The 22,440-nt window shown below is 44.8% G+C and overlaps 1 protein-coding gene across 2 annotated transcripts in view; it reads left to right on the top strand.

Moving 5' to 3' along the window:
• DNMT3A (DNA methyltransferase 3 alpha) overlaps positions 1 to 22,440 on the top strand; it is a 120,902-nt gene that overhangs the window by 49,836 nt on the left and 48,626 nt on the right. Inside the window, exons 4-5 of one of the 2 annotated variants that reach the window (XM_036750279.1) lie at positions 3,459 to 3,505; positions 4,421 to 4,567. In XM_036750279.1, the coding sequence (XP_036606174.1) occupies positions 3,459 to 3,505; positions 4,421 to 4,567 (194 nt within the window). Of the gene's footprint in view, positions 1 to 3,458; positions 3,506 to 4,420; positions 4,568 to 22,440 lie in introns of those variants that run through there. The other variant, XR_005009887.1, reaches the window with a different exon arrangement.

Raw genomic sequence — 22,440 nt, 5'->3', positions numbered from 1 at the left:
GCAGACACCCACCTGAGGCCACCCTTGACCCCAAAGGCCTAGTTCAGAACTAGAGAGCAGATAGATGTGAGATCGAAAGAAAAAGTGCCTTTAGTTCATGCCAAGTATATCATGCTTGCTGCATGATAGTATCAGGCTGAAAAAGACCTCTTTTCTCCAAGATAGGGAGGGTGTGCCTAAGAGACAACACATGCATCTTTGCCTATATCAAGAAAGCAAGGGGGACCAAGACAGGGGAGATTTATAATTCCGCTGTGTACTAACCTGGTCAGAACCTACCTGGCATATGGTAGGATATTGATAAGCTAGAGGCTGTCCAGAGAAGGATGGTCAGAGTAGAGCAAGAACTAAAGAACCGTGCCATACAAAGAGAAGTTGAAGGAACTGAAACTATGCATCCTAGAGAGAAGACCCAGGGGGTGACGTGACAGATGTCTTCAAGTAATTAAAGGGCTGTCATGTGGAAGGATTAGATTTGCTCTGCTTGGGCCTAGAAGGCAAGATTAGGAATACTGGGTAGAAGAAGCCAAGAAGCAGATGCACAGTGCCTGGCGCTTAATAAGTGCTTAATAATGTTTGCTGACTTGACTTGATGCAAGAAAAAACTTCCAAATAGCTAGTTGTTATAGGTAGTAGATTTCCCTTCACTCAATGTCTCTAGGCAAAGTCCAGTAACCACTGGTTATCAGTGTTACCGAAGAGGTTCCAGGTCAGGTATTGGTTGGCCTAGATGGCCTCTGAGGACCCTTCCATCTCTAGATGTATGATTCTTTGATCAGGGTCATCTGGGAAGAAAAGAAAGTGGGAGAACTTCTTAGAGGATCAGAATTCTGACTGGGGCGGGGTGAGACGAAGGGGAAAACTTTAAAATTGATTTAGAAGGGGAGCCTGACATTTAGTCAATGGACAAAAATGTTTTCAATGTAGGAAAAGTTTGAGATCTTGGTCAAACAAAAAAGAAGGTGGACGTAGGAACCTGAGTGACCTTGCTCTAAGGCCTGGATCCAACGCAGATGCTCTGTCAGACTCCTCCTGCATCAAATCCCTCCAGCTGTACAAAAGCGACAGCTGGTCTTGGGTCCCACTGTGGCAGAGCTGGGATTACGGCTCAAGACTTTCCAGGTCGAAGGGTCAGTGTCCTGAGAAGGGGGTGACCAAAGCCCTTTCAAGCAGCCTGGGAGGAGAGGTGGGGGCCCCAGGAAATATTCTTGGGTGGAAGAAAGGAACCATGGGAAGGAAGTCTTCTAGGAGGCCCATGCTGAAACCAGAGGAAAAGTTAGGGAGACAGCTGTGGTTAGAGTGAGGGGAAGTAAAACAGAGGAAGGTAGAAACAGATAAACTAGGGGAAAGCCATAAAGGTCTATAAGGATGAAAAATCACCTAAGAGTTTCAAAACATCCACACAATTCACCTCCACACCCTCCTCCCTTAGCACTCACATGCTAGCCCATGGCAAATATACACAAATATATTCTTATTCCCATGTGTACCCTCACTCTCCAGGCTTGGCACAGCTTCTGGGGTTATAGACCTAGGAGGTTTTGTGGGGTTCTTCTGTGGAGAGGAATGTAACCCATTGGCCCACTGTTTTTTCTTGATCCTCTCTACTTAGCCCCCCACCCCAACCTATAGCATAGTGAATCTTCACAACTCATTTGGGTCATGTAATTATTGATATCTGGGGGCTATGGGTTATGGATATTTGAGGGGAAGAGGTTTAGAGTCCCAGGGAGCACAATCTCCAGAAGGGGAGCAGTGAGTGAGGTCAGTGGGCATTTAGAAAGAACCCCAAGTGGAGTTTACAGGTGGGAGAGGTCCCTATGGGAGATCTTCACGTCCTACTTGGCCTGATTTTCTAGCTTTCCTGCCTTGGAGATGCAGTAGCAAGTGGGGGCTGTTTTGTTTTGTTACAGGCTTCTTGCACCCCTCCCACCTCCCACCTGCTCTTACCCACCCCCAGAAGCCTCTGAGACAAGCGTCCTGCCGTAATTTCAGACTTCAACTCAAATACTCCCTCTCTGAAAGAAAGCAGCCAGGGCCCCTAAGTGGGAACTGAAGGGAATGAGCCCCTGGCCGGAAACTGGGGAATGAGTAAATAACCTAATCCTGAAGCCAGCTGGTTGGACCTAGAGAAAAAGAGCTGGGAGGGAGGAAGCAGCAGCCTCACAGAGCAGTACTTGGCCTTGCTCCAGAGCCAGCTAGAAGGCTGGGCCTGGGAAGGGCAGAGATGCAGCCTGAGATGCTGAGGGCCCTTGGAGAAAGTAGGAGAGGAGGCGTGGGGATTCCAAAAGAATCTCCCCTCCGAATTGTGACCACAAGAGAGTGACCATGGTAAAATGAGGAGGCAGCCGAGGTAGCCAAGGTTCTTTGGCTACTACTACTATCAGGAATCAGATTTCTCAGAAACCTGGATGGATAAGCAACGCAAAGCTATTGCACAGTCTGAGAATGAGTTCAGGCCAGAGAGAATTGCTATGGGCCATTTGTCAAAAGGACAAAACTAGTGCTTGGGGGACACAGGCTACAGAATTAAAGGATCCACACCTATCTGCCAATTGAACATAGAATACATTTAATTACACAGCCCTGAAGAGGCTGTGACCTATCCGGGTGGAAGGGGGGTGGAGGGGTGGGGAAGGGCTGGATTTGGAGTCTGAGGATCTGAGTGTCAATCCTTGCTCTGCCACTCGGGCAAAATGTTTCACCCCTTGAGCCTCAGTGTCTTGATCTATAAAAGGAGAGGGGTTGGACTGGGTAGTTGCTAAGATATTTTCTAGCTACGAAATCTATGATCCTGAGGTCATAAAACCAATTAACAGCAGAGATGAATGTGGAACCAGCCCTCTTGGTTTCCAATCTCTTCCCTACACAGTATTTGCAAGAGGTCTGAAAATCTATTATCAGACAGGAGAGAGCACACACACACAGTAGCTGGCTCAGGCACCTTCACATAGACTCCTAAACAACAGACGAGCAAACAATCCCTTTTGGAGCCTATGGAAAGGCCTGGAGGGTATTCACAAGCATGTGAGCCCTCCTCAATTTCTTTTCCATACCCTGATCTTTCCTCCCTACTCCCACCTTTGTGCTCCCTTCTCTGCACCTGGGCAGTGAGAGGCAGTTATTTATAGCTGCTTTCTGTGTGTCTGAGACAGACAATGCACAGGAAACCACAACTCTGACTGAATTACAGATCCCCCACTCAGGACTTAGCTCCAAACCCCTCAGCAGCTTCTGTCCTAATTCCTTCTCCCTAAAATCCCTCTGCTCTGTGCCTACTTCTAGCTAATGGGGGAAGGGCAGGGTTCAATCTACCCAGGCCAGTGACTGAGGGAGGCCTCCCAGAAACAGGTGCTGCTTGGGTACAATCCTGGGCCTCAAACCTTGCACCCACAATTATGCCAGTCCAGGCAGAGTGAGGATCAATATGATAAGCCCTTGCTCTTCTCTCTCCACAGGCAAAGAAGAGAAGGAGGAAACCCACTATGATTCTGTGAAAATGGAGGCAAGTATTTGCTCCCAATTCACAAGGGCAGTTTGGTCTCTGGGTCCTAATCCTAAGAAGAGAGAGAAGCCTAGAGAGATTCCTTCACCATCCTCTGGACTTGATTGTGCCTAGGGGGTACAGGGAGGAGATCCATAAAAGGGGGCCATCATTTCAGACAGGTTACTGTCGGGGAGCACTGGGGATGGACTAATTACCCTCCCCATTCTTAATCACTATATAGGAAAGGGGTAAGGGAATTGTTTGAGTTAGTTGTTAGTCATGGAAAGAGCACTGGGTTTGGAGCTAAAAGACTGGGGTTCAAATCCTGACTCTTGGTCAAGTTCATCTCTCAGCATCCTCATTTGTAAAATGACTACAGCCTCAAAGGCCTGCAGTTTGGCTTCTCACTCTTCTCCCCTCCTAATAATAACAGCTAACTTTTATAGAGTGCCTTAAGGTTTGCAAAGCACTTCACAGATATCTCATTTTATCTGCACATATAATACTGGGAGGTAGGTGCTATTATTATCCTCGTTGTACAAGTGAGAAAACTGAGGTTAGGAGAGCCTGAGGGACTCACCCAGGGTCACACTACTAGTAAACGGCCCTCTCCCTTCTAGCTGGTAGATGTCTATGCACAAAAGTCCTCATCTATAATGATGATGGTGGTGGTGATGATGGCACACGTATCATCTTATCTGCCCCTAACTGTTAGAGTTAGTACTGCTCTGGAGGATCTCTGAGGCCCAAGATCAAGGGTTGTAGTCTGCAGGTTATGGTGGTTCCATCCCTTTTCTGCAGGGACTTTCTAGTCCCTTCTCTGTTTGCCTTCTAGCAATAGTGGACCCTGGGCAGAGGGAGAGAGAGAGAGTGTCAAGACCTTCCTGAACGTCTGTCTGTCTTTCTGTCTGTTTGCCTCTCTCCCCTTCCTAGGGAGCTCGGGGACGGTTACGGGGAGGTCTGGGATGGGAGTCCAGTCTTCGACAGCGGCCCATGCAGCGGCTCACCTTCCAGGCTGGGGATCCCTACTACATCAGTAAACGCAAGAGAGATGAGTGGCTGGCCCGGTGGAAACGAGAGGTAAGGTGGCTTTGGGCTGGATGCTGGGCCTCCCCATCTTCATTCTATGCTCCCAAAATGGGCCTGGAAATGGAACATCTCTTTCTGCATCAAGGTACCATTCAGATGCCATTTCCCTAGTTGTCTGCTTCTCCCCCTCAGCCCCTCCCTCCCAGTGTAAAATCATCCTCAAGTTTTCCTTCAGCATTTTGTCTGGGTCCCTCCAATCCCACCCTAGCTGGTATTACACTTAACTGCACCGCACCCTCCAGTGATGATGATAATGGCGATAGTGATGATAACCGTAATCCTAGCTCACTAGCATTTATATAGCGTTTTAAGGTTTGCAAAGTGCTTTACAAATTTTTATTTTGTCTTCACTGCAACCCGGGGAAATCGATAGTGTCATTATTAGCCCCATTTTACAGATGTAGAATCTAAGTTCCTTGAAGACTGGCTCTTTCTTGTTCTTGTTGTTTTCACCACATCTGAAATTTCATTAGTGTAGGAAACTACCAGTGAGGAAAGTGTCGCAAATCAGCATAGGCTTCTCCATTTAGCCCCAGAGGTGGTTGCCTCCAGGCACGGAGGGCTGTAGTGACTTGCCCTATGTGGGGCAGCTGTTGGAAACTCCAGTCTTCAGGATTCTCTGGAGCCTAGCACAGAGCCTTGCTCGTAACAGCTTAACAAATTCTCACAATAAATTATTTTTGTTCAATCAGATTGAATGGTTTTCTTTCTGTGATTTAGTTTTCTCCCCCAACTCTGTTACTTGACTTCCATTCTGTGACTTAGTCCCTGTTTCCCCACCCCCCACCTCCACCCCCCTTACAAGTCATAACTTGGCTGAGAGGACTGACGAGTAGAATGAATGAATCAACAAAGCTGTTACACTCAGTTCGGGGTAAGAAAAAGGAACTCGCTCCTAGAATAAAGAGGCCAGAAGAGGGTGGGGTATTGTTTTTTTCTGCTAATTCAGTACTTTTCATATATCAATAACCTGGCTGAGTCGTAAGCTCTTTCTATTTTTTGTTCCCTGGATGGACTGTCACGAACTTACCCCTGCCAAAGTCTTATCCCTGGGCCTATTACAATAGCCTCTTAACCGGCCTCCTGCCCCCAGCCCCTTCTCCCCTCCACATGCTGGCCAGATGAATTTCCTAACCTTCCCCTTCCCCCTTTCATCATAAAGTCCAAACCTTTTCCAGTATCTAGCCCCAACCAACCCTTTAAACCTTATCTGCCTTTATGCTCCTACTGATACCCCTATAATAGATAATAAATATTGGCTCATTGATTTGCATGTGATTGTAGCATTTTGTCCTATGGGGGAGGAACAAAGGGGGACCAGTAGTGAGCAAGACCTATAGGGTCAGGAGGGGGAAGGGAGGACCAGGGACAAAGTGAAGGAAATTGGCTTCATGCTTTTCTTTTGGAATGGAAATGTACATGTTCAATCTGTTCTACTTACCAAGGGATAGCTAGTTTATTTACTCCCCCATGCCCCCCAAGCCAAGAGTATTTTCTATCTTTTTTTAACCCCTTTAGTTCCCCTCCTTTTCTCCAGCCCTTGGCCTAGAAATCAGGGTCATAGACTCACAGGATTAGGATTCTAAATGGAAGGGACCTTAGAGTCCAGCTTTATCAAGTTACCAACCAGGAAACTGAAGCCCCAAGAGGGAAATTGACTTGCTTAAAGTCACATAGATAGTAAGTGGAAGAGATGGAATTCTGAGTCCCATCATGTGACTTGAAAACAATAATTCTTTCCCACTATACCAAGCTGCTTTGTTCTTGGAATGTTAGAATTCATCTTGTCTAAATTGCTCATTTTACAGTTGAGAAAACTGAGGCCCCCAACCGACTTGGTGAAAGTCATATAACAAATTAGTGGCCAGGCTTGGAATAAATCTGTCTTTGACAGATGTTTATTGGTGATTTGAGATGTTTTTTAAAATTTTTTTTAAATTTAGAGTTTCTTAAAACTGGGGTCTGTGAACTTGTTTTTATTAATGCTTTGATAACTATGTTTCATATAATTGATTTCCTTTGTAATGTGTTGTGTTTTATGCATTTAAAAACATTCTTCTGAGAAGAGGGCCATAGGCTTTACCAGATTATAAAAAAGGACCCCATGACACAAAAAAGATCATCCATGACACTCCTGTCTTACATAAAGGTAGAAATGATATGCTTAATAAATTTGCATATTGCATGAAACAGGGAGCTAACATGGACAGTAAAATCAGGGCCTAAAAGTGTCTCAAGTGGCTAAAAAAATAGGCCAAATTTTTTTTGAAATGGAATTTATTAGGATTAAGTGTAAAGTTCTATATTTCAATTAAAAAATGTCAGCTATCCAAGTACAAATGAGGGAGGAGTAGCTGGATGGCCCTTCACATGAAAAAGACCTAGGGGTCTTAGTGAACTACAAACTCAATGAGAGTCAGCTATGTCTGTCAATATGATATGCTAACGTGATCTCCTGCTATATTGACAAATGTGCAGTGTCTAGAATGAGGACAGGGACCAGACTACTTCTAGATCGCCCAATTGTGTTCAGTTCTGGATGCCATATTTTAAGAAACACAGCTAGAATAAGGAGAGGCCTGAAAACCATGCCAACCATCCAAGGATTATTTGAAGAAACTTCTGCAGAAGAAAAGACTTAATGGAACCAGATCACTGCCTGGGACTGTTTTATAGAAGGACTGGACATTCTTCTGAGCCCCAGATGATCAAAGTAGGAGCAGTGGGTATAAGTTGCTGAGGCAGGTTTCAGCTCCATCTAAGGAAAAAATTCCCAGTAGTTAGAGCCATCTAGAAGTGAAATGGGCTGTCTTAGGAGGTCATTAGTTCCTGAGTCCCCCCTTCAGTCAAAGGCTGGATGACCATTTGTCAAATATGTTATGGGGGAGGAGGAAGGTTCTTGTTCAGGTACTGGTTGGACTAGGTGATCTCTGAGGTCCCACAAACTCTAAGACTATGATTCCATGCTTTTTAATTTCACCTTGGAGAGGATTTCCGTTGTTTGGTTGACTGAAGTCATACTGCCTCTAGGTCCCAGTTTCATAGGGAGCTTGAGAAGCCTTTTCTGAGTCATAGAAAGCATATAGGACTTGGAGACAGAAAACCTAGGGTCTAGTCCCCACTTACTAGTAATTTCTTCATAATGAAGTATATCATGAAACTATTATATTTCCATTTTGCAAATCAGGTTATAGGATTTGCCCAAGGTTCTAGGATGTCTTAGGATCATGGGCTTAAAGCTTTAGAAATTATAAAGCTGAGCTTCCAAACTAGAAGCTAGAAGACTTTAGAAGTCACCTAATACAACACCCTATTGTACAAATGAGGAAACTGAGGCCCATAAAGTTTGCGTGACTTGACCAAAGCCATAGCATAGTCTTTAGGATCAGAGATTTGTCGATAGAAGGAACCTCAGAAATGAACTAGTTCAACCCCCTAATTTTAAGAATGAAGAAACTAAAGCCCCAGAAAGAATAAGCCCAAGATTATGCAAGTAACTTAATGGAAGAGCTGAAACTCAGAGCAAGGTCTTTTGAAGGCCAGACAAGCACTCTTTTCATTGTACTGGTCACACAACTAGGAAAAAAAGAAGGTAAAAATGAATTCGAAACTGAAGAAAGAACAAAGGTATTAGAGTATTAATACTTCAGATAATTCTGAAAAGAATAAGCCTTTTGTGTGCAAAGAATTTTCTTTTTTAAAAGAGTAAATAATGAGAATGAATTCAAAGAGGCCCGTTGTTATCTGTGTGTAAGATGGGACTGCTCTTGTGTGGAATTCCACATGGTTTGGTCTCCTTCCTCTACTTCGTAGGGGATGAGGGTTAGGAGACAAGCTCTTTCAAACAGCCACCTCCTCCAGGCAGCCCATAGGGAGCCCTCCCTTTTCACAATTCCCCCTTTTTATTGGCATCCGGAGATTTAACAATACTGGATTGTGTGAGGTCTGGTCTTGCATTCACCATATGTTTCCTGTATGGTAATCTTACCCCTTTGACTAGCAGGTGAGCACCTTGAGGGCAGGGATAGTCTTTGTAACCTGCTTGGCATTCCTTAAACCCTTATAAGCTGTGGTGGGGAGCTTCTCTGGCCACAACCTCCCTTTTACCCCAGCTTCTCTATGGCTTCTGCTATCCCCCTTACATAAATCTGACTGATAGTTTATGACTCTCTCTTCCAGGGCCATGGCATTTTCCCAATTTGCTTGGCCCTTCCTTCTTTGATTCTGGGGTAATAAAACATAAAAATACCTAGAAAGCAACACAAAGCTATAAAGAGGATGACTTGCTTCCATGGAGAGCAGGCTGCTTTTTGCCTAGTGCAGAGATGGGAAACCTGTGGCTTCCAGGCCACATGTGGCCCTCTGGGTCCTCAAGTGCAGCCCTTTGAGTTTGGAGGACCTGGAGGGCCACATGTAACCTCAAGGCCACAGGTTCCTTACTCCCAGTCTAGTGGGAGGAAGTACCAACCCTAGATTCTGGCCCAAGGTCCAGGTCCCTGATTGGTGTTCAGCCAAATTTTACTGGGACTTTTCCGAGAGGAGGAATCTACCTTGAAGCACATTGGGAATGAGAACTGACTGTGAAACAATCCTAATAATTGATATTTACATGGTACACAGGAGCATTTGCAAAGTGCTTTACTTTCAATTATTCAGTTAAATTCAAAGAGCCATTCAACAAGCCGTTATTAAGTGTCTACTACAAGTTAGTCACAGGGGATACAAAAACATTATCTCATTTGAGTCTCATAGTAGTCCATTGAGTTACATATTAAAAGAGATGGCCCATATTCTTCTCCCCATTTTACAGATGGAAAGCTGAGGCTTGTCGAGGTTAAGTAAGTGATTTGCCCATGGTTACGCAGCTAGTGTCAGAGATGGCATTTAAATGTCCAGGCCTTCTTGATTTCAAGGCCAGCATTCCAGCATCTATGCCTCAGATGGAAACCAGCTCTCCATGCGGCAGAAAGAACATTGGATTTGTAGTTGGAAGACCAGGATTTGAATCATGGTTCTGCTTCTGTCCAGGTGACTTTGAATGAGTCTTTTAAAATCTCTGGGCCTCTTATTGCCTTATCTAGGACACGATATTAGATAGCATCATATTAGATAGCATTTGAGGACCTAGCCCTAGCCCAACTTCTCTGGGCCTGAGGGGTAGGGCTAATTGAAGAATGGTATGACTCAATGAACTGTCTAGGAAAAGAGAGCTAATAATATAGTGCTATTTTCAGTATCTTTCAACTAACTCTTAGCACTAGGAATTCCCCCAACCAGATTGCAAACTCCTTGAGGGAGTAATTCTTAGACCTTGCCCCTCCCCACCTCTATCTATTAAATATTTGTTGATCTTGGTGAGGAATTATTGGATGGGGCCAGTCACCAGCTCTGTCCTCCCCAGGCAGCTTCAAGGTAGCAGAGCAGAGTGGGGCTATGTCTGTCTTGTCTTGTGCTACCTTACTTTGCTAGGATACACACTAGATGATAGTTTTGACTTCTGGGTGTGCCCAGAAAAACAAACAAACAAACAACCCAAACAAACCCTAGAAAGAGCAGTCATCGAATAAGCATTTATTAGGTACCTACTATATACCAGGTCCTGTGCCAATCGCTAAGTACACAAGGAAAGGCAAGGTTCACCTAGGTGATCTTGAGTCAGTCACTTAACCCTAGCTTGGGCCAGATGGCCTCCAAGGACCCTTCTAGTTCTAAATCTATGAGCCTATAAACTTTTAATTTTTAGCCTAATCCTGACATGCCAGAGAATTATACCTTGCAAAGGCAGATGTAAAACTATGATCATAGGCTTTTTTGTGTGTGTGAGGCAATTGGGGTTAAGTGACTTGCCCAGGGTCACATAGCTAGCCAGTATCAACTGTCTGAGGCCGGATTTGAACACAAGTTCCCCTGACTCCAGGGCTGGTGCTCTATCCACTGCACCATCTAGCTACCCCAGTCGTAGGCTCTTACACAGATGGGCTGTTCACCCTCACACACCATTCTCATAGTTTCACCTTAGGATTCTCACTATCATCTTCACCAAGATTAGGGAACAGAGTACTATGTCTGGGTATAGAATAGAATTTGGAAAAGAGGTAAGTTGAACCTTTCCCCTAGCCTGGATTAAGTATTTGATGGTTGGGTGAATGAGCGCTCACTCCTTTCCTTTATAGTTACACCTTCCTGAATCCTGCCCAGACTAAGTTCTACCCGCCAGCCCTGGCTCACTTGAGCCCTCAAGGCTTTCTCTCCCACCTCGGAATTCTGAAGGCAGTTAATTGTTTTTACCACTCACTGGGGCACTTATACCTCTTTGTATTGTTAATTAGCTTCCCTCTCCAATTAATGATAATAGCTCACATTTATGAAGTGCCTCATGAAGCATTTTCCTCACCAAAAACCTGGCAGGTTGGTAGTGCAAGTTTTATTATTCCATTTTTCCCTTGGAGGAAATTGAAGGTCAGAGAGGTCACACAATTAGTAAGTGGCAGAGCCTGGCTCTGAATCCCTGGCTACTGAGTCCAAGTTCAAAGTCGAGTACTCTGGAAATTGAAGGTCAGGGAGGTTGCATAGCTTAGCTTCAGAGCCAGGATTTGGACTCTGGGCTCCTGAGTCCAAGTTCAAATGCCAGGGCCCCTGCTCCTGTATCCTGCAGCCTCAAGAGCAGATGCTACCTAAATATTTGTGGACCAGTTTTTCCCAAACTCTAAACACCTACCTTGCTGAAGAGACACCTACTCGTAACAAGCCAATTAAGAATAGTTCTTGGAAAATTTGGGGGATCACCTGTACCAAAGCTTTTCCAGTACTTTTCTCTCTATCTGGCACTGTGCCTACATCTCCCCTTTGTAGTTGTCTCCCCTGCTTCTGGAGTGAATGACCAGAGGCCTAGATGTTTCTCATTTACCCTTCCAACTCAGAGAAGGGTTAAACAGAAGTTTCAACAAACATAAGGAAAAAATGTCTAGAGATGATTACTGTCAGAATAAGTTTGGTTGGGCCAAAACTGTTTGATTTGCTTATTTTTCCCCCTAGATTCTGGATAGCTATTATATTGTAAATCTAAGACCTTTGCCAAGGCTTCTTGGCATACTCCACTTTATCATAGCTCAATTTTATATAGCGTTTTCAAGTCAACAAGCATTAATTAAGCACCTGCTAGGTGCCAGGCCCTGTGCTAAGCACCAGGGATACAAGGAAAGCCAAAAGACAGTCCATGCTTTCAGGGAGCTCACAGTCTAATCAGGGAGACAACATGAAAACCACTATGTCCAAACGAGATTTATGCGGAATAAATGGGACATAATCAACAGAGGGAAGATACTGTGTTCACTGAGGACTGGGAAAGGCTTCTAGAAGAAGGTGGGATTTTAGCTGAGACTTGAAGGAAGCCCAGAGGCAAAGATGAAGAGGGGGAGCCTTCTAGGAGCGGGGAACAGGCAGTGAAAATGCCCAGAGTCTGTGTTTGGTGTGAAGAACAGCAAGAAAGTCAGTGTCACTCTATCTAAGAGCACAAGGTTGTGGATAAAGTCTAAGGAGACTGGGGGAGGGGAGGTGTTGGGTTTTTAAGGTTTGCAAAATCTCACTTAATCTTCACAACAACCTTATGAAGTGGGTAGTGGTGTTATCTCCATTTTGCAGATGAGGAGACTGAGGTTTACTGAGGTTAGGTGACTTACCCAGGGTCACACAGTTGGTATGAGGTGGTATTTTAATCCAGGTCTTCAGATTCCAAGTCCTGGGTTCTATCCGTTAGTTACTCAGCCTGCTTTCTATATTGCCTAACACAATGCTTGGTACATAATGGGTTCACAGAATCTAGGAGTTGGAAGGGACCTCAGAGGCCATCTTGTCCAACCCATACCTGGACAGTCCCCTCTACCACACTCCAGACAAAAGGTCCTCCAGTCTCAGCCTGGGTAATCCACCCCACCCAAGCAGTGCCTTCACTTTGAAGACAGCTCTAATAGGTCGATAGCTTGATGGCTAGGTCTGGTTCAGCTAGGGCAGATTTTATCCTCCCCACCCCCAAAAGACTGTGGAGAAGTTTCCAAATCTGGGGTGGAGAAAGAGGGAAAGGACTTGGCTTTGGAAATGTAATCTTTTTTTCTTTGGGATGGAAATTAACCTAAATGCCAAACTGTCTGCCTTCCTGGAGAGTTAAGCATCTTTTGCTATTTATCTCCCTGAGTCCCCTCACCATTTTCTTTAGTGTCTGGCCTTAGGGCCTAGTGGGCATCCTGGTGGGAATTTCTGAGCTGAGCTGCAGCTGGGGGAATGTAAAGAAGGCCCCTCATCCCTTTGTCTCTGTCTCTGCTTCTAGGGACAACAACAGGGGAAAACAATGATATTTTTCTCAGTTTTCCTTTGGATGCCTCAAACTCAGAAGATCCTAAACTGAACTCATGAAGTCCCTTTGGGCTCCAAGATGTCCACGCTCCCTTATTTCCTGACTGTGAGATAGAAAGATGGGAAAAGGAAAGTGTCAGAAGAGAAGACTGCATTCTAGAGTGGTTTAGGTTCCTGAGCTAAGCTGATGTTAGAGGCAAGCCTAGAACCTGGGATTCATGGTTCTAAGTCTTCTCTCTGCTCTTCCCCCTTGTAGGCGTTGTCTCATTCTTGCCGTTGCAGCTCTAGTGCTGGGCACATAGTAGGTGCTAGGAACTTAATAAGGGTTTATTACTTGCTCACTTGGTAAGCCTATTTAAGAACAGCTTTCTAGCTTTGCTTACTCCCACAGATAGATCTAAAGCTGGAAAGGACCTCAGAGATCAGCAAATTCAACCCCTTCATTGTTACAGATGGAAAAACTGAGGCCCAGGGAGGTTAAAGAGCCTGCCCAGGCATCAGTCATCAGAGATGAAACTTGAACCTAGATTCTCTGCCCCCCTTTCCATGATTATCACCCCAATGAGGGGCAGATGAGGTCCAAGGGATACTTGTCCCCTAAAGCAGAGGCAAGACTCCCATTCTCCAAGCACTGAATTATCTTTCTCTCAGTCAATCAGTTAACCTGCATTTGTTAAGCATTTTCTGTGTTCCAGGGACTGTGCTAAGTGCTTGGGTTACAAAGAAAGGCAAAAAACGGTCCCTGTCCTCAAAGTGTATATATATTCCAGTATGGGAGACAACATGGGAATAACTAGATACATATGAGATAAGATCAAAGTAGAGGGAGGGGAAGTCTTTCACATCTGAGGAGATTAAGAAAGGTCTGCAAAAGGTAGATTTGGGCTGAATGTGGAAGGAAGCCCAGGAAACTAAGAGGTAGAGATGATGATGGGGCAGAGAAGCACCTGCAGGGGTGAGAGACAGACAGCCAGGGCAAAGGCATTTGAGAGGGGAAATAGAGATTCCTTGAACTACTAGTAGGTCAGGACAGATGGATTGTTTTTGTTTTGGGGAGAAAATCAGGGTTAAGTGACTTGCCCAGGGTCACACAGCTAGTGTGTCTGCCACCTAGCTGCCCCAAAAGCCAGATTGTAAAGGAGCCTAGTAAGGTGTAAAAATACCTCAAAGATTAGGAAAGACCAGGTTATAACAAGCTTTAAATAAGACTGATCACCACCCTCCCCAACCCTCCCCCCTTCTGATTCCTTAAGGGAAGAAGGCAAAAACACAATACATTGGACACTCATGGGACTAAATGAGGACAGTGTTCTTTACACTTTCCAGAGTTGATCTCATTTGATTCTCATCTCTATTCTGCTGGGACTAGAGCTAGATGGGGATTATTTTACTTATTTTACAGATAAAATAACTGAGACTCTGAGAAGGGAGAGTAGAGGAAGGAGCAGAAGCTGGGATTAGTTAGTACCCAGGGCCAATCTCCCAGCCCAGTTCTTTGTGTACATTCCACTTCTTTACAGACACCTAGGAGTCTAGTTTGGGTGCAAAATGTGTTTGGTAAAACCATACACATCTCTGTAGTGGAAAACTGTTGAAACAATGAAGCCAGGAGAGGTAGAAATCCTTAAGAAATGCAAAATGGACACAGAGAGCAGGAATGTGGCATCAGGAACTATTGGGATCATTTTGGAGTCAGGACTCGGGTCCAAGCTCTGTCTCTGTCACTATATGTGACCTTGAACAAATCTTTTCCCTTCCACAAGCCTTTAGTCTCCTCGGTCATAAAAAGAGAGCTGGACTAGATGGTCCTTGAGATGTCTTCCATCTCTAAGCCTGTGATCTTATGAAGTCTCCTTAGGACCGTGGGCAGCCAGGGAGAGAGGATGAGGGTGCAATGAAAAGGAAGGGGAGACTCAGGCAGTGGGGGAGGGGGAACAGAGAACCAAGGCCAGTCTGGAGGTAAAATGGGGGGTGGGGAAAGGTGGTGCCTGGACCAGGAGCAGTGACGGGATAACAGTGTTATGGGAAGGCAACTTGCATTCTACTGTTTAAATAAAAATGGGGAGAATGCGAATGATGAAAAATTCTTAGTTATGTATTTTTATGTTCAATCTTGTTTCCCGTGTGCTAGCTTTGTCTACCCAACTAGATTTTCAACTCCTTGAGGTCAGAAGCCATGATTTCTACCTCTCCTTTGTCTCTAGTACAGTGTTGAACAAATAATAGGCAAGTGCTTGTTGATTCCCAAATTTTAGGTCTCATATCCTCCCCCCCTGCCAAGAACATAAGCTCCTTGAGGACCTGATCAGTCTTATTTTTATGTTGTTATCCCCACCCTAGCACTGTTTGCTTGTTTCCACAATGAAGGTGCTTAATACATGTTGAACTGAATTTAGCTGGAGAGTTTGGATCTAGAATTGATCATAGGCCCCCAACACCACCCGTCTACCCCCCACCATGGAATGTTGCAGGATGAGGGACTCTGAACACTTGCATTTACCCATCCTGTCCATACTCCTTCCTCCGAGTCCTGGGAAGCACTGCCTCTGCAAGGCTTGAGCTCGAGGGCCTGTATGGCACGGTGCCCAGCCCAGGCAACCCAGCTGCTGGTTGCCATAGTAACACTAATGCTTCTCTTCTGAAGGAGGCTATCTGTTCCTCTTCCTTCAGGGCTGCTTGTTTTGCTGCATCCTCTCGTCTCAGAAAACCTGAGCCCCTGCCCCTGTGGCCTTGCCCTCAGGGCTATTTGTAGGCCATTATGGTATGTGCTTTCTGCTCCAAGAGACAGCTGGTTCTTGAGATCTTCGGGATGTTAAGGCACTGAGATTGAGCAACTTTTTCAGCTCATTAGCCTAGCTGCAATGAGCCTAGAATGTTGACTTTAGCTTGTCTATTCAAGTGTATCTGAGGTTTAGAGCTGAAAGAGGCCTTAAAGGCCATTCAGTCTAATCTCCCAAATAAAAAAAATTATCTTATTTTCATGAGCACCTTTTGTTTTTACATCATGGGCACTTTTCATACATGTCCCCCTCCTTACCCTCCCCAGAGAGCCATTCTTTGAAACAAAGATTTTAAAAAATCAGTTCAGTAATACTAGCCAACATTTTAACTATGTTCGATAGTGTATGCAGTCTCCTGCATTCATAGTTCCTCACCTTTGCAAAGTAAGTGGGGGGGAGTGTGCATTTTATGGACTCTTCAGGGTCAAGCTTGGTCATAAAGTGTTCTTTCTGTTTCCCTTTATGTAGTCATTGAACATAGTATTTCCCTGGTTTTGATTACTTCCCTTTACATCAGTTCATATAAACCTTCCCGTTTTCCATTTGTTTGGGGCCTGTGAATTGTCAGTAAAGTGAGCTCCCAGGGGACATAGGTTTCTCTCATTGATGCTGACCTCCTACTTTTTCTGCAATTTATAGTCTTTTGTAGGTGCTAGGAGAACAAAGAGGTTGGGACTTTGCCCAGGGTAACTAAACCAGGCAATGGCTAAGGTAGGATTGGAATCCAAGCCCTTGTGGTCTAGAGGCCAGTTCCCAGTGCCCTGTCAGGCTGCCTCTTCTCAGGCTTCTCTTAGTTTTTTGTCTTCATAATTTCTTATAGCACAGTAATATTGCATTATGTTCTTGTGCCTGAGTTGGTCTCCAGCCAACCCCCCAATCAGTGGGGAACCAAGCTGTTGCTGTTTTATAGCACGAAATGCTTTCCAGCTTGCTCACTTTACAGATAAGAGCCAGAGAAGTGGGGGTGATTTGCCCTAGGTCAAATATGACCATGACCAGAGCCAGGCCATTGTAACCACGTGGCATGTCCCCTCTTTCCAAGCATATTTGGCAGAAGCCCCCTTTGTGGAGCACTGAAGACCTGAGCATCCAGTCTCTATACTATACATAGCACACAAACACACAAAGGGCCTCACGGAGTTGTTGTGAGGAGAAAATCAGATAAAATTTGTATGCAAGTGGGAACTATTCATTATTAATGACATCTGATTATTTCTCAGGGGCACTTAGGTGGCCCAATGGATAGAGTAGGGAAGACCTGAGTTCAAATGTGACCTCAGACACTTATTAGTTGTGTGACCCTGGGTAAGTGACTTAACTCTGCCTCAGTTTCCTCATCTGTAAAATGAGCTGGAGGACAAAATGGGAAACCACTCCAGTACCTTTGCCAAGCAAGCTTCAAATGGAGTCGGGCACAACCGAACAAAAGCAACAACAAAAAATATTTCTCCAAGTGTTTTCCATTGGAAAGTAGTGTGTTACAGTGGAAAGAGCCATGGTTTTAGAAATGAAGTTCTTAACTGAGTTCACTGAGCCACTTACTGTCTGCGTAACCTCAGACAAGTCCTGTTAGCTCTTTCCATCTCTGTTTTCCTGTTTGTAAAATGAAGGGGTTGGAGTAGATGACCTCTAAGGTAGCTTCCAGTTCTAAATCAATGATCAATGAGCCTATCAAGAAACATTATGTACCCATTATGTGTGTCAAGCACTTTAGCGAACACTGAGGATATAAAGAATTCCCTACACACACACACACACACACACACACACACACACACACACACACTCTCACACCCCAAAGTCTCAGCTTTCAAGCTTCTCATAGTCTAATGGGATAGACTTTGGTGTGTGAGTAGAGAATTCTTGAAAACAAGATATATACAGGATAAGTTGGAGATAATCGACAGAGAAAAGGCAACTAAAGGAATTGGCCTGGAGTCAGGAAGACCTGAGTTCAAATATGGCCTCAGACACTTACTAGCTATGTAACCCTGGGTGAGTCACTTAACCTTTGTTTGACTCAGTTTCTTCCACTGTAAAATAGAGATAATAGTAACTCCTACCTCACAGGGGTGTTGTGAAGATCTAATGAAATAATATTTGGAAAAATGCATAGTGTGATATAAATACTTGTTGCTGTCTCCTTTCCTCTTCCCTAGCTTTAAGGGGCACTCTAGAAAAGGTTCTTATAGCTAGGGTATGGGGGAAGCCAGGAGGCAGAAATGAGGAGAGGGAGAATTCCAGGCATGGGGTATGGCCTGTTCAACTCACACTCAGGAGATAAAGTATCCTGTTCAAGGAGGAAGAGAAAAGCCAGTATCCACTGATAACTGAGTACCAGGTGGGATGTGATATGTAAGATTATTTGTCCTTCATTCTTGAAGAGGACCATGACATTAGGGAGGTGATACCATGAGTTGCAAGTGAATTAGATTTAAGCAAGGGAGGGCTGTACAAAGTCACCAGCCTCACTTTTTCCTCCAAGGGCCATCTGGGTCCAGTGGCAAGATATAGATCAGGACAACTGGAGATGGCCCCCAATGCATAAGATAACTAGAAAGGTATGGGGCAGGATATAAAGGACTTTGAACTCCAGAGGATTTTATATTTCATCCTGGAGGTAATAGGGAACCACTGGAATTTGAGTAGAGGGGAAAACATGGTTAGACTTGCACTTTAGGAAGATTATTTTGGCAGCTTAGTGGAGGATAAGCTGGAATTGGAGGAGACTTGAGGCAGGGAGACCAAACACAAGACCATTGCAGTAGAAGGTCCAGTGATCTATGGTCAGAGATCAGTGAAATAGGAAATAAGAGCAGCGGCAGCCACATTATTTGATTCTCCAACACTATGGGGTTTGATGGCACCTTTTAATTGCAGATTGATGCCAGCAGGTGGACATCACGAAGGCAAAATGGATGGGTAACAACCTCCATAAGCCCTGGTGCATCACTACCCACACACCCCATGCCATGGTCTAGCTATGTCTGCTGGGGTTGCTGTAGAGTATGGTGTGAGAGCATTGAGTACAGGGGGAGTGGGGAGGATGTGGACCCTGAGGGAGCAAAATGGAGACCAAACTTATATGAAACTGCACAGGGAAATGGAAGGCATGCTGGGAAATTCCATTTTTGCCCAGCCCCGTGTAAAGATGCACTCTTGGCTAAGCCTCTCATTCTGAGCTGTGCCACACGCACACGAGCGAGAGCTCTGGAGGAAGAGACATCATTAGCAAGAATGAATCAGGGACAGCTAGGTGGCACAATGGATAGAGCTCTGGAGTCAGGAGGACTAGAGTTCAAATCTGACCTCAGACATTTGACAGTTACTACCCTGGGCAAGTCACTTGCCCAAAAAAAGAAGAGTGAACCAGATACATCTGGGCTAGATAGGAGAAGGGCTAGTTCCCTTCTCCTCAAGGGAACCCCCCCATACACCTCAGAGAAGTCTCTTCCTTCAACTCTCTCTGCAGTACTCTTTATCAATTGAATTTCTTAAGCTCTTATATATATTTACCATAGGCATTATCATTTTTGCTGCAACTCTATGGGCCATCAAAGATATTGTAGGCTATGAGATGGGTCACTCCAGTTGTTGGTGGGGTGTTCATCATGTGAACTCAGATATTGGTAACAGATCATGTCCTACAGACCTTCGTGGGGAAGACCTACCTCTGTGTGTCTCTCCTGTGTATTTCTTTCATGTGTGGCATAGTACATGGTATGCTAGACTTCAAGTTAGAAAGACCTGCATTTGGCAAGTCGTTTAAACCTGTCTGGACCCCAACTTTTTCATTCATGAAATGGAAGAAGCAAGGGAGGAAATAAGCACTTATATAGCACCTACTGTATGCCAGGCTCTGCTGAGCACTTGACAAATATTGTCTCATTGGATCCTCACAACAACCTTTCAAGGCAGGTGCTATGATTGTTCCCATTTTACACTTGAAGAAACTGAGGTTAAGTGACTTTCCCGTGGTTACACAGCCGGTATCTGAGGCTATATTTGAACTCAGGTCTTCCTGACTCCAGACTCTATTCAAATCATAACCTAGCTACCTCTAATTGGAAAACTGGGGTAATAATAGAACCTGCCTCACAGGATGGTCATGAGAACCAAACGAGGTATCACATATAAAATCCTTTGCAAACTTTAAAGAGCTATGTACATTTTAGCTGCTATTATTTTTGTCCTTTGGTCTTTTTGGATGGAGCCCATCTTTTATAAGCCTGATTGGAGAGCAGGATGCCTTTGAGCGGTCAAATTAAATTCCTTGTGCCCACACTTATATTTGGATCTGAGTTAAAAAGTTCTTCAACTTGGACCAAAAAAAAAAATCAAGGGGCCAAAGGAACCACTCTTTTCTATGCTTTCACTTTCCTTTGTTGAAATTGACTAGAAGGGCTGAAGGAAAGAATATGTATCTTTTTACAATGGCTTGGGTGAAACAATGTTCCATCCTTGGTTATCTGACTCATTTGTCATCCTGAAGTGTGTGTGTGTGTGGGGGGGGGCAGCGGGATATCTGGTTTCCGGGGGAGATTTCTGAGGACAAGTGGGTCACTTGTAGTGTCAAATCTCATAATCTTTTGCCCCTTTGCCCATGCACAGGGGCTGACCCTATCCAAGCCCACCACAACTTTTGATGAATAGTTTGATGTTTGATGTTGAGAAAGAAAGCGTAATGCAAAGGGTCTGAGAATGCTGGTTCTGGTACCACCTTTGTGCCTAGCTCATTGTATGCCCTTGGACAAATCATTTCATCTCTCCTCGCCTTGGTTTCCCGCAAATGTAAGATGAAGTGTGTGAACTTGTCATTTTCAAGTTGGGGATTAGGGAAGGAGGAATCTGAGCCTATTTTCTCTTCAGTAGAGAGTAAGCGCCCTAAAAACAGGAGTTATTTTTCATTTTGTCTTTCTATCCCCAGGGCCTGGGATGATGTTTTACACATAGGGATTAGATTAGATTGGATTGGATTCTCTCTATGAATAAAGGGAAACCTTTCCACTGTTGAAGAGGGCACACACCTGGTTGTTCAGGGCAAATTAGGAACACAGGCTTGGGAGGAAAGAGGTTGATGATTCTCCTTTGCTGGCTCTGAGCTTGAGAGTCTATTTGTCCCTGTCAGTTCTGTCCTAGGGAAGGTCCTGCCCAACAGGAACACTGGGAAATTGTTGCTCTCCCTTGTGTCTCACTGGGCCATTCAGTTCTGGGGGCAGAAGCCCCCAACTACAGCTGGGGTTTGGGGGATACTGACTGGGCAGAAAGACCCTTTGGTATTGTCTTTTGGTATTGAAAATGAGTCCCAACCCATCTTCAGGGAAAGCCAGGAGAGAGGTTGGTACAGGGGAGTGGATGAGGATGGGGTTGCTATAACAACTGGTTCTAGGCAGAGGCCTCTCCCTTCCAAAGGCTCAGACTTCACCCTGGTAGCATGGTTTCCAGGGAGATGGATTTCTGGGTGGAAGATGCTTCCTTAGAGCTGTAGGCAGGAGTAGACAGGCAGCAGGAGCCTCTCCTGGGTGGGGGTGGGTGGTGGGTGGGTGGGGTAGGTCCTGAGAGTCAAGTCAGCCTGGAAGCCCCCAGCTAATGTCCTTTGCTTTTCTGGTCCTGGGCTGTCACTTTCTCTCCTTGGTTGCTCTCTCTAAGCTCAGTCTCCCTAGCAACAAGTCCTACTGACTCCTTGGTGTTGGCTCAGTGTCTATTTTTAGCCACGCTGCCAACAGCCCTGTTGTGGTCAGTTGTTCACAACATCCATGTGGATGGGTTGGGGGATGGGGAAGCAGGCATCTAAAATTCAGTCAGATCCCACAAGCATTTATGAAGTGTCTATTGTATGCCTGTCCCTGGGTTGGGTGGGGGGGGGTGGAAGTGGAGGGAGGGATACAGAAACAAACCCAAGCAGTCCCTACCCTCAAGGACCTTATATATATTCTTATATATAGTGGGGAGAGAAGAAGCCAAGATCCTGGCTTTGCTATCCCTCTCCTACTCTAGCCATTGCAGGGTAGTGATAAGAGGATGATCTTCCTCTTATCTCTGAGTCTTTTGTTTTATATTTTTTCATTTTAACACTTTTTTTTAAAAAAGTCCTCACCTTTGATTTTATCAGTATAGGGAATTCCCAGTGAGGAAATTTCCCTTTACCAATAATAGCAATCATACACACATACACACACACACACACACACACACAGAGAGAGAGAGAGAGAGAGAGAGAGAGAGAGAGAGAGAGAGAGAGAGAGCTTGTTTATACTATCTTATTTAATCCTCAGAACAACCCAATAAGATAAGTGCTAGTATTATCCCCATTTCACAGTTGAGGAAACTGAAACATAGAGGACACATAGCTAATAAGTGCTTTAGGCTGGATTTGAACTGGTCTTTCTGACTTCAGGGCTGACTCTTCAACAATTAGATCATGCTATGTCTCATACCTGAACATCTGTAAAAACTCAGCAAATAAATGTTTGTTGAGTTGAATTGCATTTCCCGGGTTCTGGGGATCCCAAGGGGGCTCATGGATTCAGTAATAAACGATCCCTGCCTTAAAGGCCGATGGATTGGGTCTTCATTGTTGGGGAGTGAATGGATTTCCTTTAATTTCTACCTTTAGGGGGTCTTCATAGTATTTAAAATAACTGATGTTCATGTAGTCCTTCAAAACTCACAAAATGCTATAGATCCCTTTTGAAAAGTAGATACTATGATTATCTGCACTTCACAGATGAGAAA

This window comes from Trichosurus vulpecula, chromosome 3, assembly GCF_011100635.1.
Source record: "Trichosurus vulpecula isolate mTriVul1 chromosome 3, mTriVul1.pri, whole genome shotgun sequence".
Lineage (NCBI taxonomy): Eukaryota > Metazoa > Chordata > Mammalia > Diprotodontia > Phalangeridae > Trichosurus > Trichosurus vulpecula.
The sequence above is the reverse complement of the archived record's forward strand: the minus strand, read 5'-3'. Positions and strand labels throughout refer to the sequence as shown.